The 18201-nt window shown below is 39.9% G+C and overlaps 1 protein-coding gene across 2 annotated transcripts in view; it reads right to left on the bottom strand.

The window, feature by feature from the left end:
- RASSF3 (Ras association domain family member 3) overlaps positions 1-18201 on the bottom strand; it is a 57385-nt gene that overhangs the window by 19393 nt on the left and 19791 nt on the right. Inside the window, exon 1 of one of the 2 annotated variants that reach the window (XM_025169988.2) lies at positions 4686-5791. The exons of the other annotated variant lie outside the window; for it this stretch is intronic. Coding sequence (XP_025025756.2) covers positions 4686-4814 — 129 coding nt within the window. The 5' untranslated portion in view covers positions 4815-5791. Of the gene's footprint in view, positions 1-4685; positions 5792-18201 lie in introns of those variants that run through there. 2 annotated transcript variants of the gene reach the window in all.

Genomic DNA, 18201 nt, shown 5'->3' with positions numbered 1-18201 from the left:
CCTCTGCTCTTCCCAAGTGTTATTTATGGCTGCCCAAAAACCTTGTCTTAATTGACTACACCCAGAGCACATTCATATGTCATTGTAAGCCACAGTATGGCTAAGCTGGAAAAAAATATGTTGTTATATACTTTCAGATCATGCAAGTGCATAATCGTTTGCTCCATCTGCAAGCAGGCATTATTAATTCCAGATCAGTCCATTCATGCTTTAACACAGGGCCCTCCAAACTCTTTGGCTGGTGGACACCTTTGGAATTTTGACGTCACATTACAGGTATTATACATACAGTACATACAAAAGTCGTATTTGGAAACAAAACATTAGAGAACTCCACAGTGTTTTGTTTCTTCTTGGACCAAGCTGAACCTGCTACAGGTCATGCTGTTCTGGGTTAGTTCAGTGGTTTTCTGGAAGCAAACCAGCACCAAAGCAGTTTTAGGTGTTTAGAATATGGTGTACCAAATAAAGCAGGACTATTCTGGGGCTGTATTATCTCAGAATCTCTATAACCACTTCCAGTTCAAGAGATTTACTTCTAGAAAACTGATGAACCATCCTTGGAATGGTATGATCTGGAGTGAGTTCAGATGGTCCAAAGGCATGAAATGGGTTAGACTTCTCAGAATCTTCAATTCCCGTATTTATTTTATTTATATTTCAAATTTAGATACCACCCATCTTAATACATACCTACCAGAAAGTAAACAAAGTTCTGGGCTGCAGCCACTCACATTTTAAGAATCTAAAATTAATTGGATAAATATGTGGCTTAACAGCTGTCAAAGTAAGGTTAGCGGGCACATTGTTGTCCCCAAGTATCATGTTGTAGATCCAAGGTTACACAAACCAACATACTGTAATGGTCTGTGGGAATGACCTTGAGAGATGGGGGAAGAGCCACAGCCAGGGGAACAGTCAGATAAGAGTAAGAGGCAGCTTTGCCCACAGAAGGAATGTGGGCGTGGCAAAAATCAGAAGGGACCCTCTGTAGTTTCTTGGGCTGTAAAGGCAACGGGGAGATACGTACTTTCAGACTTGCAAGTTTCTGTTAATATAACCTTACAATAAAGTAGAATTGGTTCATCTGGGCATGCTTCCTATATGGACTACCTCACAAGGCTGGCACATACTACTGTATATAAATCAAAGCCAACCAAAGCTGGCATATTCCCAGAAGGCATGCAAATCCTGCAGGATTCTCCCTTGCTGCCTGAACTTATTCCATGCCCAAAACCTTCTTAAAGCACATATGAGTTGCTCACTTTTCTTTCTTTTACTCCATAACTTACACTGTTGCTTTTTTTTTTGTTTTTTTGGGTGCCTTCATGGCAGTCTTGACTCCCGGCGACTGCCTGGACAAATCCCTGGAGTTTCTGCAATTTCAGAAGTGGTTTGCCCTTGCCTGCTTCCTAGGGCTGACAGAGAGTGTCTAGCCTGAGATCACCCAGCTGGCTTCAAGCCTAAGGCAGGACTAGAACTCCTGGTCTCCTGGTTTCTAGCCTGGTGCCTTCACCACTACACCAGACTGGCTCTCTTCCTACTGCAAGGGGAAAAGAAAGATAAAGTCTCCCTTTAGCCGAACTCAACTTCTGATAACTACCTGAATATATCCATATAGTTTTCCTGCCAGGCCCTGCTTTGTAAGTTCTATGAATGCTATGAAGAATTTTCTGTTGCCATTTCCAGCACCTATCATGGACTCAAATACTGAAAAACCCTTAGGAAGCTACAGACCACCACTGAAATAATATGAGAAAGGATTTGTGTTTATTTTAAGAGCTAGCCCATAACCAAGATATCAGTGCTACCTGGATTCCTAATCCTGTCACCTGATCCTCCCTGGGAATGCTTTTGCAACTATGAAAAACCCTCTGTCCCAAATAATTCACTTTTGTGTAAAATTTAAGCTCTATTATCCTGTAACTCATAACTTAGGCAACTGAGTCAGACTACAATTAGCTTAAGCTCTAAGAAGTCAAAACTAACATTAAAATGATCATGTTTATAACAGGAAAGTGTTTAAGATATCATTTTGACAGCACATCACTTGAATAATTACAACTGATTTATTATATTCCTCCAGGAAATTGTTTTTGGAAAGGGCAAAGGGGAAAAAGTTAAGCATCTCAACCCAATTCAAAAGCAATAATGCCATGTTGGAAGGGATTACATATAGTATTGATCCATACAATTCACATCCCAACTGTAAGAAACTCAGGTGTCTGCTTCTTATTACTTTATCATCCTGAGATGCAGTTCTTCAATGTGCATACATTCCACGCATGGATACTTTTGTAAAGCACACTGGTCAATAGAAGGTTTTAGGCAGGCATGTCCTTTTCATGTAGCATCCTACTGAAACAAAGACTGTCCTACTGGTATTGCTGAAAAAGCCATTTTGTAGTTCTCAATCAATACAGTTTGCAACTTTTTTTTTTTTTTGGTGCCTTCGAGTCAGTGTTGATTCCTGACAACTACCTGGACAAGTCCCTGCAGTTTTCTTGGCAAGATTTCAGATGTGGTTTGCCATGGCCTGCTTCCTAGGGCTGACTTTGTGCCTAAGGTGGGACTAGAATTCATGGTCTCCTGGTTTCTAGCCTGATGCCTTAACCATTACACCAAACAGACTCTTTTGTAACTAATACAGGTTTGATCATTTATTATAGGTTAATTTAAGCTTATCAAGTTCTTAAAAGATAGCTAGGTAAAAACACAAAAAACAATACATTATTTCCCTTGTAAAGTAAAAACCTGCTGTTGAAACAGGCCAAAACCCATCATAATTCAATATTCTGATTCTCACAAAGGACAACCAGATCCCTTTAGAGTTCTTCCACCAGGAAATGACATACCCCTCTTCCCATAGTTCATAGATGCAACAAATACTTGGTGGTATGCTACATCACCTGGAGGTTATACTGAGTCTTCAGGACTTATCTCTGTTGATAGACCTATCCTTTATGAATTTATCCAATAACCCTTGAAAGTCATCCATTAAAACTCTCTATATGGGCTTGTATCACATCAAAAACTTGATTTTCTCTTAAGAAAAAGCTTTTACTGTTTGGACAAAAATTACTAATCTTAATTTCACACTTTATGATTTATAACATGTTGACTATTGCTGTTGATATTCATATAATATTTGGATTTTAACATTAATTCATACATTTTACAACAATATAATTCATTTTGTTAAGGTAATTAATGAAATAGAGAGCAATCTTGATGTAGTGGTTAAAGCATCAGTCTAGAAACTGGGAGACCGTGAGTTCTAGTCCTGCATTAGGCAAAAAGGCAGCTTGGGCCAGCCTCTCTCTCAGCCCTAGGAAGGAGGCAATGGCAAACCACTTCCAAAAAACCTTGCCAATAAAACTGCAGACTAGCCCAGGTAGTTGCCAGGAGTCAACACTGACTTGAAGGTGTGCGCACGCACACAAATTAATGAAATATTGAAAATTTTAACTAAATACAATACTTGTAAATACCCTGTATTTTGTCCTTATTTATTTTGTCCTTTATTTCCCCTTTTTTAAAAAACGGCTTAATAAAAAGAAATGAAAGTCACCTATGTTAGCACCATGTCTTGTGATAATGAATTCTACAGGTTACTTATCATATGTGTGAGGAAATACTTTCTTTGGTCTGTTTTAAATCTGCTTCCAATCAGCATCATTGGATAATTTCTGATCCTAGGGTTTTGAAAGACAGAGAAAAACTTCTCCATGTCCACTTTTTCCATACCATGCATGATTTTTTCCACTTCAGTAATGACCCCCAGAAAGACCTTTTTCTAAGCCAAAGTCACAAATGTTCTAACTTTTAATTTTAAGCCAGATGTTTTGAGTCCTCTAATAATTCTGGTTGCCCCGTTATGCACCTTTTTCCTGCTCTATTGCAACCTATTCCAAATGTGGCAGCCACAATTGTACACAATATTCCAGATGCCGACATAGCTTTGCATAAACGGCACAACAACGTTTACGGGTTTATTTTCAATTACTTTCCTAAAGAACCCCAGCATGGACCTTGCCTTTCTCATACAGTATCGAAAAGAAATACAACGACGGACAAGTTAACGTAAGCGACTCAAGTTACTTCGGTTACTACTCGTCTTGGTAAAAACGCTGAAACTCCTGCACAAGAGGATCATGGCTACAAGACCACGCGGTTCCATATGAGCAGCTTTTTGTCACCCCGCGGACCGAATTTTTGCCCGGGGGCTCGTTCTGACAAGCCTCACAAGGAAGCGGATCCGCTGAAATCTATTTTTGGCAAGCCTACGGAGCCAGATCAATCTCGTTTGAACTGTTCCAACGGCTGAGCTACACAAGCGGCGGGAGCGGAGCGGAGCGGAGCCATCTGGCAATAGCAGAAAAACAGCCCTCTCGTTCCGCTTCCTGGACTCGGATCCCCGAGACTCCCGGCTCACATGGAGCCTTAGGGCGGAATCTACGAAGGGAGGAAGGGAACCGTGGGAGCATCCTCAGAGCAGCTCAAGGGCGAGCTCCGAGCGAGATAAGAGCTTGCTCCAGAGCAGGAAACAACACGTGGGGCCGGAGAGGAAGGCGCGGCCTGCAGCGGGTCAGGCCAGGGTAAGGCGCTTGGCGTGGGACTGGCCTGAGGATTCCCGCCCAGCTGGCACCCCGGGGCAGCCTCGAGGGAGGCAGACGGACGCTTACTTGCAGGCTTGGCTTGGCGTGGCCGAGGGGACTTCTGAAGAAAGAGGTGCGGGCGGTAAAGAAGAACTCCTCGGACTCCGACTCTTCCCAGCTGCTGTAGCCACTACTCATGCTGCTAGTCCAAGTCATGGGCGCCCCCCGTCGCCGTTTCTGCAGGGGCCCGGAGGCGTCCCCGCCGCCGCATGGGGACCCGCCAGTCTGGGGCTTAGCAGCAGCCGCCGCGGTTCCTCTCGCGGCGCCCTGCGGCCACCTCGCTCCCCCGTTTACACGCGAGCAGGCCCGCCCTGCCGGAGGCGGCACCGTTTACCCCTCCCCGAGCGGCCGAAGGGAGGCGGTCTCCGGAGCTGCTCTCGGCCACCTGTGCGCGCGCGCTGGAGCGGCCTCTCGCTCGCTTCCTCTTTCCCTGTTGAACTGGATCCACGGGCGGAGTCGGGCTGCCCCAGCAGGTGACCTAAGCGGGGCTTGGTTTCTATGGAGCTCCTTAATGCTCCTTGAAGAGCGCTTTAGGCTTAAGAATACCTAGCAGTGTTTGTCAAGGACTTAACGGAATCATCATATCCGCTGAAGGGGGTGATACATACGAATACAATGCCAAAACCCGTCAGGCGAGATGGCAGATATCCTGCCTTCTCGAGTTCTGTTTCCTAATGTCAGACCATCCCAGCTCCCTGAGAATACGAGGGATGCTGTTACATGATCCCACACCACTTTTGACTTTTGAGAGAACCCTTTCTAAAATTCTTGCCTTTTTGGAAAGGCCCGCAGACAGAAATCCCACCAAGTTTTAAAACACACAAAATAGGATTATGCACCGAACTTGTGCAGTGTGCTAAAATCGCCACCATTCCCACTGAAAGGAAACAAAATCTTTAAAAGTTAAATCCTGGATAATGGACTGAAATATTCTAAATTAAAAAAAAAGAAAAAACTCTCCAGGAAAAACTCCAGTGGATTGTAAGAGTTCTCAATAACATTGCCCAGAAAAGTTATTCACTTTCTATTTCCTGCAGCCTTAGATAAAGAGACTCTAATATATGAAATCCAGAATATATTTTAAACACTTACAATGCATTTTTTCTATGACAAGGAATTTTATTCCCAGCCTTAACACTGACAGCATAAATACAGTAGGCGTTCTTAAAGCATTAAACTATCATTTCAAACAATACAAAACTCAAGGAAAAAAAATATGTTCTCCATAGCAAAAAAAAAAGTAAATCAATGTGCAAAAGCTCCATATTTTGGATACTTAATTGCAGTTTGTCAGAAGAATAAAACCAGTTGTTATGTGAACACTGTGGTGTCTGGTCTGTAATAGCTAAGATGTCTCAAAATATTTTATTTTAGTATAGAATTTGCACTTGTATATATTAAAGCCATTGATATAATATTTGATCACATCACATCAGCAGAGGAGGGAGAGGCCCTATGGAAACAATATGTTGTGGTAGCTTACTGCCAAATATTAAAATAGAGAAGATGTGACCCAAAGTCTTTTCAATACTGCTAAGTTAATTACTTTGAGCTTAAAAACAGTCATGCTGCTGTTTACATGTTTTTTCCTGCCATGCAGAGTTAGCAATGTGTCCTCTGTAGACTATCAACTGAAGAAGTAGGTTGAAGTTGGCCTGCAAGACGTACATTTTATGTGTGTGATGCTCACATCATATTTTATAGAATGGTACCTTTTGCATGACATGGCAGCCATAAAGTCAGTAAAATCTCTTTCAAGTTGGGTTTGATTTCTGGTGACCTCACAGACACATCCATGTAGGGTTTGGGGTGGTTTGTTTGTTTGTTTTTACAACAATAAAGAAATAGTTTGATTCTGCCTTCTTCCAGGACTTTTTGTTTTTACAACTTCTGAGTAGTATACACCTCTGGTATTTCTTGGTGGTTTCCCTTCCAAGTAATAACTAGATCTGACTTACTTATTTTTTTGGTCAGCCAAGATTGGCTGTCTCAACAGGCAGTAGCAGTTGGCTGACTTATGTGGCTTCAGAAACTAAGAATAGTTCGCCATTTCTTAGTTTCTGAAGCCACACAAGTCAGCCAACTGGCACTTCCAAAAGGTTTATTGTAACCAATGGAAATGTGAGGTGGGAATCTCTGATTCTCAAGCCATTTTGCAAACAAGGCATAGATATAAATTTTCAAGGCAGGGAAATGAACAGCCAAATGGTCATTAATTCAAAAAGGTAGGAAGAAGAGACACAGGATTCAAACCTTGGGACTAGGATACATAACGGTCAGGATTTCTGGCTGCTACAAAGTACTGCTTTATTTCTATGTGCAAGTCAATGAAATACTTTATCAAAAGACAAACACAAGTAAAGAAAGAGATTTAAAACACTACCACACTGACTTTAACAATCTGAATTTAGTTCTGGTGAAGTATTCTGAATTGTAAATATTGTAAAAGGTTTTACTTAATATAATTAATGTTGGATGAGAGGAAGCAGGAAGGTAATTCTGTCTAGAAAAGATGACTAACCACAACATCTGGTGTTATGAGATATTAATCAACTGTTTGACAAGAATGCAAAATATTCTAGTGCTTTTCAAATATGTATGGATTCAGAGTAACAAACTGCCAGTCTTAAAAAATAACTAATCAGTACATCATCATCATCCATATACCATATGGTATATATACCATATACCACTGGGTTATCTACATCAGTTTATACTGTTAGAGTTTAGTATGACTCATACACTGAATCAGAAAAGTTCTGTTTCCTGAAACCTGTAGGAGTAATATTATAATTTCCTCTGCAAAACTCTAACTTGTTGTTTGTCAGATTCCCCAAACAGGCAAATAAACCTGTGTTTCAGTTACTAAGGTAAAAAAGGTAGATCAGATCTAATGTGAGTTAAGAGAGCGGGAGAATGAGCAATTAGCAAAAAGAAAAGTCTAGGGCTTGGTTGGAAATATTGTGGAAAATGCCTCAGTATATATCAGTGTCCTCCACTTATGTTTTTCGGAAGGAAGGAAGGAAGGAAGGAAGGAAGGAAGGAAGGAAGGAAGGAAGGAGATTAGTTACTCAGAATAATTTAGCAAAGAACAAAATGGTTTAATATTTCATGCAATATCCTGGAAGAAGACAGTGGCAACCCACTTCTATATTATTGGTAAGCCAGCTACACAAACATAGCTCTGAAGTCACCAAAGTAACCACAGTAGGTATAGCTAGGATTGCAGTTTTAAGGATTAATTCTGATGGGATTAAAATCTTAGTTCTCCTCTGCTTAAATGACATATATACAAAAAGATTCTGTATGGTCGTTATGATTATAAGTGTCTAAAAGTTCAAAGACTTACAGGAGGTATATGAAATTGGATGCATCTTTTTCTCTAAAAATGGACTCTTCTGCATGGATATAATTTACTTTAACTTGTACAAAAATATTATTAGCTTATTCAAGATAAATATGGAATAATGCAAGTGGCAAACCAGCCTGATGGTTGCAGGTTCCATGGTTCCTCCATGTAGCAAAATATCTTCATGAGTAACATGATTTCTAGCCTTTAAATTTCAAGTTATGAGTTTACAACAGCAGTGAATGAGATGAACTTTGAAGTTTCCACCTTCAGTTTAGCAGCTGTTCCATGATTCAGCCTTTCGTAATCTTCATCCTCCAGATATTTTGGACTTCAGCCTTTATATGCCTATCCATTAGAATATTGGCACTGAGCTCAGAGAGGCTTTAAGACCTTGGTTTATCTCTTTTGTGCTCAAAAGCTATCTTTTCTTCCTATGTTGTTGCCATTGGGAATAAGGAAATGAGAAGCCTATCAGTACTTAAGGATAATGATTTATACAGTCCCTTCTTTACTATTAAGGGCATTTCCTTTAATTCCCTTAATCAATTAAGGGGATTTCCCTGGCATAATTTCTATTCCAAGCATTTTCAAGTCTGCTTGGCCATTATCTTCACCACTGCTCACTGTGGAACACAGAAGAGCCAGGAAACATCATAAATCAATCAACGTTTTCTCTTGCCAACAGAAGAATGTAACAATCATTCATGGTGCTCTGCCGCGCAAACTATAATCGTTCCCATGTTTTCTCAGTGTCCTTGTGTACATTTTTTTTCCAAAAATCAAGCATTTTTCTTCCCATGTATGAAATACCGCTGTAAACCATGATTATGACATGACACTGTAGCTGTGCAGCCAGACATAGTTGTAGGTTGAAGCACAGAGTCTCTGTGTTGGGGAAGGGGCCAGGGAAGAGAATTATGCCTCATGTGATCATGAAGGCTGGAATGTGGAGTAAGATAAGAGTCTATATATGCAGAGTAAATCACTCTGGACAATTCACAGGGATTGTGAAACTGACTAGGATTAAGAACAAGGGGTTGGCCAGCACTGAACAGGGGTTTAATGTGATGGCCGAATAGCCTTTTCCAACTGTAATATTGCATTTATAGACATATTGCCTTGGAGAAAGCTCCAAGGTCAGGCAGTAAAAGGAAGAATAAGGCAAAGGTTCCAATCAGTATGTGGAAAAATGGACCATCCACAAGCCATGTGGAGCTCCACCACCAGAAACTATGTGCTTTGAGTTTGCTACAGTGAACTCGCCCCCTTCCCCCGCCAAAATCAACTCAGCTGTCCAAGGAGAAAGATGGCTTGTGATCACAGGGGATGGATGTGGTGCCAGTACAGGAGCAGCACCGAAGTCCTATATGGACATGCCCTAATTTTGGTACAATAAAATGTGTAATGGCATCCAATAAAAGGACCTGGATTATAATGGATATTTTTTCCAACCAAAATAATATGTGATCTCAGCATCCAAGAACATATGATATATTTTCTTTCTCCTATACTTCTGTGTTGTCTGAAAAAACACATTTTTCCCCCTTTCCTATGTAGGAAGACTTTCTCTTGGTAACAGTTTATCCAAAGATGCCAAGCCCTTCAGGGGAATTGTTTCTTATATCAGAATGAATGCAGTCACTTCTGGGGTCACTTTCCTATTTCTCTGTTGATTTTATTTGCTGTTATTCCCCGTTTCCCTACATGCATTCTGGTAGTTTACAGATTCTGGCAGTTTGCAATCCTGCAGTTATTAGAATATTAACTGTTCCCTAGCTTATGCTTTATGTTAGTGCTTTCTTGTTCCTGAGGTTATGGTGACTGTTTGCAGGAGTTTATTGCTTGAATTCAGTGGCTCTACTTGACAGCAACCTGTTTCTCTCATCAAATCTTACCACATACATGTTCTTGGTCCTATTTATTATGTGTGATTTTAGCTCTTAACCAGCACCCAAACCCGAGGCATTCTGTCCTGCTATAGTGTGAGGAAATCTCCAGCCGTAGATTACACAAGTGATAACACAGAACGTGGAAAGGCACATTTCTAAATTGGAATGTAGAGGCACACGTCAATAGAGTTCAAAGGGAGACAAAAGATCAAGAAGAAGCAAAATAGTAAGTAGAAATCCAAATCTAAATTCAGTCCAACAACAGTCCATGGGACAATCCAGCAGAAACTTAGTCATGATTTCATAAATACAGAGCAAGATCCAAATATTGACATCATTATAGAACTGATACGTTGCAAACTGAAAGCTTTTAGGTAAATATTCTATCTGCAAGATTTGTGCTAAATATTCTGTCTGCAAGATTTGTGAACCCAGATGTCTACATTTTCCAGGAGTCTGATGGGGTCTCTTCCTATATATAGTAAGATTTAGTACTAGGTGTTCTGGTTTTTATGGAAGTGTCTCCAGTAGAGTTTGCATAATGGCTCTGGTCTTTTTGGTTCCTGAATCTCATTTTCACTCTCTGAGGATAAAATCTTCCAGGAGTTCACAATAAAGGTGCCTGAGTGCATTATCTAGTATAATGCTTTCTCTCATGTGATAGGTTGCTACAGTAATCAGTTGCTACAGTAACTCACCTTCACTATTCAAATGGATTATTGCAACATGGTCTACATGGGGCTGCTTTTGAAGACCATTTGGAAACCACAGCAGGTGCAAAATGCAGCAGGCCATTTGTGAATTTCACTGGGAGCTTCTATGCAATGGATCTGGGGGCAATTCAAAGTGCTAGTTTTGATCTATAAAGCTCCATATGGCTTGGCATCTAGATACCTTCAGGACTGCATTGTCCAGCCAGAATCAACCTGACCAATTATTTTGTTCCAGGAGAGGAAGTTAGGAATACCCCACTTCTGTGAGGTGTGCGGGGATAAGGCTTGGAGGCACTGATTTTCACTAGAGTGACTGTTCTTTGGGACAGACTCCTGGATGATCAGACTTGCCTCCACTCTGATTTCATTTTGAGAGATGCTTAAGATTGAGCATTTCCATAGAGCATTTGATGCCATATTAATTTTAATGTACTACTATATTATGAACTTTGTGTGATTATGTGATTTGAATGTTTATTTTAATGATAGATATTTTATCCTCAATTTATCATGTATATTGTATATGCATACAACATTGTTAATTCCAGGAGTCCTATGAGATTCAGCAGTATTTCAAACATGAAGCAGTATTTCATTTTTTTGGTGATGTCTATAATGAAATATTATAGCCATGCTAAACCTAATGTAATCAGGTAATATCCAGTGGCCTAGTACAGATATAAAATTAAGCTAGGACTTAGCAGCACATGGATAAGCTGCTGCAGCCTCAAGTGAAAATTTGGCTTCTTTTCCCCCTCTTCCACTTGCACAGCTGGAAAGGAGTTAAACTAGGTTCAACAATTTTTGACTTGTTACACAGGAAACAAGAAACAAGTTTCTCATTAAAACACCTGCCAGAATAACATGTTCTTAAAAGTTCGTCTAAAGGATGGGAAGGAGGAACCAGAGAAACGTTCTTTGGGAAAATATTTCATATTTAGGCAGCATTCTTTGCCTGTCATGGCAAAGAAAAGAAATCTGTGCTTGGTACATAGTGAAGACAGGTCAGAGTCTGGATAGCTCATGCAGGTTACTATCTCACAGTTTAATCTACCCAATAAATTACGTATTACAAGAAATGCTAATGTTTCTACGGAGAAAGTGACATAATGAATATATTTATGCAATTAGAGAGTCATATTTAATTCCTTATAAGAGCCAAATGCCTAACATCTGAAAATTAAACATGAAAGGAATTCTGTTCTTAAATCAAGGTATGCTCACAGAAGTCTTAACTCTTAGTTAGAGCAGCTGGCTTTCTCAGATAAGCAATGTCTTACATTGGCCATGTGACTATAACACAGCAACTGCTGACCCTGCTCTGTCTGTCAATTGTCCTTGCTGAAAGATAATCCCTTCAATCAACTACCAGCGGGGACCACTCAGGCATTTGGGACAATCCTCCCCAGCCTCGTTACTTGTTTGATAAAAAGAACTGCTTCCAGCAGTAGCAGTGTTGGTCTTCTCCCCGCAAAAATGGTAAATAATCCAATGGCATTTTAGAAAAACAAATATAAGACTCTGCGAGATCTGTGGACCATCGTCTACTTCCTAAAATGCGTTGTTATCTTGGAAGATAAGATGCACATACATGCATACATACCATCTGCGACTAGGACTTAAGAAGGGGAAAATAGGATAGCTCAAAGAGAAATGAAATAGAAGAAGTGCAGAAGTGAACACGAAGTCTGTGCAGCACTTTGGATTCAGTTCCAAAAAAACATGTTTTGGTGTATGCAGGGGTGCAAACATAGTACTGCATAGCCCTATTTGTTATCTACAGAAGACAGCATCTTCCACATTTGTTTACCTCTGGCCCTTCTATTTACTTTCGGTTCTATCACATCGTTATCCACTCGTGTATCCCAATTACAGTTAATAAAGTACGGTGGCAGCTGCAACCAGGAGGGCTTTTGCACAGCTTAGGGTGGTGCACCAGTTATGCCCTTTCCTGGATCGGGATGCCCTTCGAACGGTCACTCATGCCCTTGTTCTCTCCCAGATAGACTACTGCAATGCGGTCTACATGGGGCTACCCTTGAAGAGTATCTGGAAGCTTCAGCTGGTCCAGAATGCAGCTGTGCGAGCTATTTTTGGGGCCCGAAGAAGGACCCATATAACACCTTTGCTCCGTGAGCTGCATTGGGTACCGGTTTGTTTCCGGGTTCAATTCAAGGTGTTGATTATCACCTTTAAAGCCCTACATGGCATGGGGCCAGGCTACCTGCGGGACCACCTCGTCCCCACAATTTCAACCCGTCCCACCCGATCTCACAGAGAGGGCATGCTCCGGACCCCCTCGGCAAAAGAACTCTGATTAGCGGGCTCCAGAAGGCGGGCCTTCTCTGCTGTAGCCCCCGCCCTTTGGAACATCTTGCCCCCAGAGGTGAGACAGGCCCCCTCACTCCCGGCCTTTCGGAGGGATTTGAAGACCTGGCTCTGCCATCTGGCCTGGGGCGGGGAGGGAGGTTGTCAGAAATGGGGTTGGCTAGTCCCCTAGAGGCCTGGTGTGGCTTCCATCGGCCTCTTGGATTTTTTTTCTCTTCCTTCTATTTGTGTAAATGTGTTTTTCTTTTATAAATTTTAATTATGTATTTACTGTTTTAATTTGATGTAAACCGCCCAGAGTCCCCCATTGCGGGGAGATGGGCGGGGATAAGTCTACTAAATAGATAAATAAAGTATGAAAATGTAATTATTCTATTCTATATCATAACCATACTAAGTTGAAGAGAATATTCATATACCTAACTTCTCTGATTTATACTAAAATAGTTAACTTGCAAATTAAGCATTAGTACTATCCTACTGCAAGGAGAATAGTCTTGAGTTGAAAATTGCCTCCATTTTTTTTCTTTAATACAAATCCATGCATTTTTCTATAACAAATGGTGTTTTATTATAGAACTTTATACTACCACTTTTTATTCTTTACACTATATGTTAATAGTACAGAACAGTGTTTCTCAACCATGACAACTTTAAGATGTGTGGACTTCAACTCCCAGAATTCCCCAGCATGGCTGGCTGGGGAATTCTGGGAGTTGAAGTTCACACATCTTAAAGTTGTCAAGGTTGAGAAACACTGGTATAGAAGAAGACTTGCACTAATGAAATAGATAGAGGGAGCTTTGAGGTTTAAATATAGCTTCCAACTGTGGAAGCTTAGTCTGTTTATAAGTACTAGGAGAATTCCAAGCTTTCAATGCACTGCAAATGCAATTCGATTCCCAGCATCTGTCACAAAAACTGTAACTTGAAGAGGGGGGTCTATCACAAAATCAGACTGGCAACTTTTCTATGATACAGAGAATTCACTCCTCAATTATCTTTCCATACCCACTGCTCTCCCTCACATCTGCTCTCAGGTATTTGTACTTAATCCTCATTAAGACTGTAACATTAATAAACAGGCACAAGATTTGTACATTGACCCAAGACAGAAATTTGAATCTCAATCCTACATAAATTCCCACCCTCACTCTCTTGCAGTAAGACAACCTAAGCAGTTTTGATACAGCTAGGCCTTCCCAATCACATTTATTTGGAAGACTGTCTTCCCAGTATATTTGTCAACTCCCTGATCGTTCTTTCCTATATTTGAAATATTTTGTATTTCTGCCCAATATAGAATTGAAGTGATGAAAACAGTAAAGCAGAAGAGCAGCCTAGATACGGAAATAAAAGAATAAAAGCCTTCCCCAACCTGGTGTCATTCAGATATAGTAGACCACAGTCACAGCAGGTAGAACAGAAGCGGAGAACTGCTAAAGGTTTTTTGAATTTTCCCTTCAACAAACGTAACTTGTACATACGCCAGAAAAAAACCAAAACAAAAACCAAATCTGATTGTCATATAATTGAATCATCATTGTTTAATCACTAACTCTTTGCATTTCACCTAAAATTCTAAGAACTAGGAAGCACTGCTTTATCTATAGAATCAGATGGCATTCCTTAACTAAATTTTGTTTATTCAGTCAAAGATTGCTTTTGGTTACCCAACACAATATACTGATTTTTTTTTAATTCAATTAACCCATCTTATATTAATTGGAGTATGATGCAATTATGAAAATAATTCAACAAAACCATCATAAATAGAAAGAGCTGCAATCCAGTGTAACCATCACTGCTAGAGACAATCATATTAACAGACAAGCCTAAATTCGATAAAACTCTTGAAATAACTTTTTAAGAATTATGAAGTCTTAATTTTGCATTGAATAGGGCAGCTGGAAACATTTGCAGCTAATGCCTTTCTCCATGTCTCCACAAAATGTACAATTCCAATAGAGGAACAGATTATTTACAGATAGATCTTAATACTTGGACAGATACAGAGCATCATAACACTCCATCGAACTCTGTAGATGTCGCTGGTTCAGTGTAATTATAGGATGATATTAGTCCTAAAGACAGTTCAACAGTTGCTTTATTCATGAGCTTTTCATATTAACAGGCATAGGAAACATGATTCCTGTGGGTACCAGTATGTTACCGGATACCTCCTTTTATACTTGTTAGGTTTCCTTTTTCTTCTGACTTTGATAATTTTAAGAAAAATAATTAAATGGGAAGTGGGCATGCTGCAAAGCCAAGGATCTCTTGTTTCACCTTGAAGACCCTACAGGAAAAAAAATACTGAAAAACATGGAAGGCTGTGGCCTTCTGCTCCACCCCAAAAAAGACAAAGATGAGCTGTGATGATGGAGAACATTCTGTGTGGACTGGCAGAAGAGGCAATGGAGAACAACTTCATCAGCCTGTTTTCTTGTTAAACATTTTCAAGGCTAGACTATATCTTTTGGGAAAACATGAAAATATGTTCTCAAAAACCCAGAGGTTTTTACTGACCAAAAAGATTGCCCTAGCCTGTTATAATCTGGATTTGCAAGACATCAGTCACAGAGTAATTATTAACATAGTACTACAGACATTACATAAATTACAAAGGCAATTTTTGTCAGGGTTGTGCACTTTAGTGCCTGGTGTAATACATGTTCTTTTTTGTCTTAAACCTGAATATCAGATCCTGAAGTGCTGATTTATCCTATATGGCAGATATTCACAGCTTCTGTCATTTTGGCACATATCTACTGTGTTTCTCATGCTCTCAAGGGTACATTTCTCCCATTAATTCTTTACATCTTCAGCAACTGAACATGTCTATATACATAGCAGACATGTCTATTTTGAAATAGCTCAAAAGGTACATGGGATGTTTTATTTCACTTTTTTCCCCCAAATGGAACTTCTATATAAGGATTTATATTATTATGAGAAGATTCTGCCCTTGCCAGCTCAGCACTTTTACATTTAATGAGGCCGAACAGTCAGAATGAAGGAAGGCAGAAAGGCATAAATGTCAGGGATAGAAATAATTGCTGGAAGTAGATATAACAAACACACCGCCAAAACATACTAAAGAGCTATTGCCAAAAACATATTTTCCTCTCCTGGGAACCTTTGGAAAATGATAAATCCACAAATCTGCAGTAGGAAACAAACATTGCTTGCAGAACTCATTTCTATGGAACAATAAATGTTTACTGCACTTCTCTATCGAAGTTTTCTTTTCTTTCGATTTTTGGGGTTACATGTATATCCTGCCTTTTCTGCTTAAGACAGTAATAACATAAATAAATATACAAATTATACACATTAATTAAATATTTTAAAGGACAATTTTATAAAACCATTGAAAAGCACCACCAATCACCACCACCTGATCTACCGCCTTCCACCCTTTAGAGAAGAAAGGATTGGGAAAAGCTGGGAAAAGCTGCTTCGCCCTATAGTGCCAAAGTGGAATAGGAAAGTGGTGTACCACATCAGACACTGTCATTTCTGCTTTCATACTGCAAATCCCAAACTAGACAAAACCTAGTTAAATCCTATTTTAGCAGTTAAAGTGGATTAACTACTAAAACATTGCCTGAATGCCAATATTTGGCAAAAAGATAACCCAAAAGGAGCATAACCTGGATTTTTCCTGGGAAAAATTAGTAAGAAGACTAACTTTTCCAGAAAAATACGCTTTTAAACTCACAAAGACCTTAAAATTCAGGCACATTTGTAAGGCAGAATGCCATCTTTCAGTTAGCTTAGTCTCATATTGAGTGGGGCTGTATCCGTCATAATATGTAGATTGAATTCTGCCTAGAAACAGATTGGTAATCAGTAAAATTGCTGTGAAAAGAAATCATTTGTTTCTTATAATCATTCCCAATAAACAGACGTTCTGGAAAAGCCAATTTTTCTGAAGAATTTTCAAAAGTTGTCTTACAGATTGCATTTTACAGTGTCCCCAATGGGACCTAACAATGGCTTGTATGGCTACAGCCTCTGACATCCCCAGGAATGGGAGCCGTTGCTGCGCTCGCCTGAGCTGCGAAAGACTCTGAATCCAAGAATATGGCTGAATGGCAGATTTAAGCCTTGGACTCTGAAGAAAAATAAGACATGTTAAATCTTCATTCCCCAATCTGCCTTCTGACTTCTAGGAACCACCACCTTGTCTACACTGACCTTCACCTTGTTTCTATTTTCCCTCATTACTAATTTCCTTGGATTTCAGCAGAAAGGGTAGGTTGATCAGGGTTGCAGTCAGTGAGACACTTCATGATGGTGTCAAAGTGCTTAAGAACATACACGAAGGAGCAAATCAGTATGCAGCAGACATAACCTAAACCTAAGTATTAAAATAAGTTTAATGTTCATGATTTAATTAACATATCATTACAAAATAATTTAAGATATGTTAAAATAAATGTCTATTTCTTGTCAGTGATTCCAGTATCTTGCCAACTTATTGAAGCAAGAAGAAGCAAGAGTATATCTTAACCAGAAATGAGCAGAATAGTGCCTGCATGCTTTTCTTTACAGCACTGTAAACAAAACGGTTAGATTTTTAAACACTGCAGCTAAATACTCATGTCCCAGGCTTCAGCCCCCATGACAAGAATGGATAATGTGGGACCCTCATTCTATTTCTGAGAGCACTCTCACACGCTGCTGAATCAGTGCTTTAGAAGGAGAGATTTCTTTCCCACTTGGCAACCCTGGGCAGGAAGGAAGGAGGGAGGAGAGAAGGTGAGTGGGCAGGAAGAGAGAGGAAAGGAGGGCAGGACAAAAAAGGGTTGTCCCAGCCTTCTTCTGGCTGGTTTCTCCCCACCCAACATACTGCCCCAAAAGAATGTGATCTCCCAACAGATTTTCTTCCACCCAGCACTTATGATTATAGTCTCAACTTTACAGTTAAAGGCAGTATTATACATGGTTACTCAGAAGCATTCCTAAGAAAGTTGAGATAGGTTTGCAGTTTTAAATTACATACTGGATGGGGATTTACATGGTTAATTGTAGAGATTTTTTTTTTTAATGTTATAGCCTAAATGGCAGATGTGTTAAAGGAAACAAAAATGCAATGTAAAATGGAGTATTATCAGGAAATATTAGCCTCGGCTGTAGTATAACCTATTGGACCCTTTCATAAAACACTGACAATCAGATGGGCAGGTGCCAAGCTATTCTTAAGACATAAAAAGAGTTTATGGGGAGCCAAGCTCAGCTTCCCTCGCATCCAT

The sequence above is a fragment of the Python bivittatus genome, unplaced genomic scaffold (genome assembly GCF_059951505.1).
Source record: "Python bivittatus isolate LINGU-HERP-01145 unplaced genomic scaffold, Pbiv_v1 ctg000330_np1212, whole genome shotgun sequence".
In the NCBI taxonomy this organism is placed as follows: domain Eukaryota; kingdom Metazoa; phylum Chordata; class Lepidosauria; order Squamata; family Pythonidae; genus Python; species Python bivittatus.
Note: the sequence above shows the minus strand (reverse complement) of the source record. Positions and strands in the feature narration are given on the sequence as shown.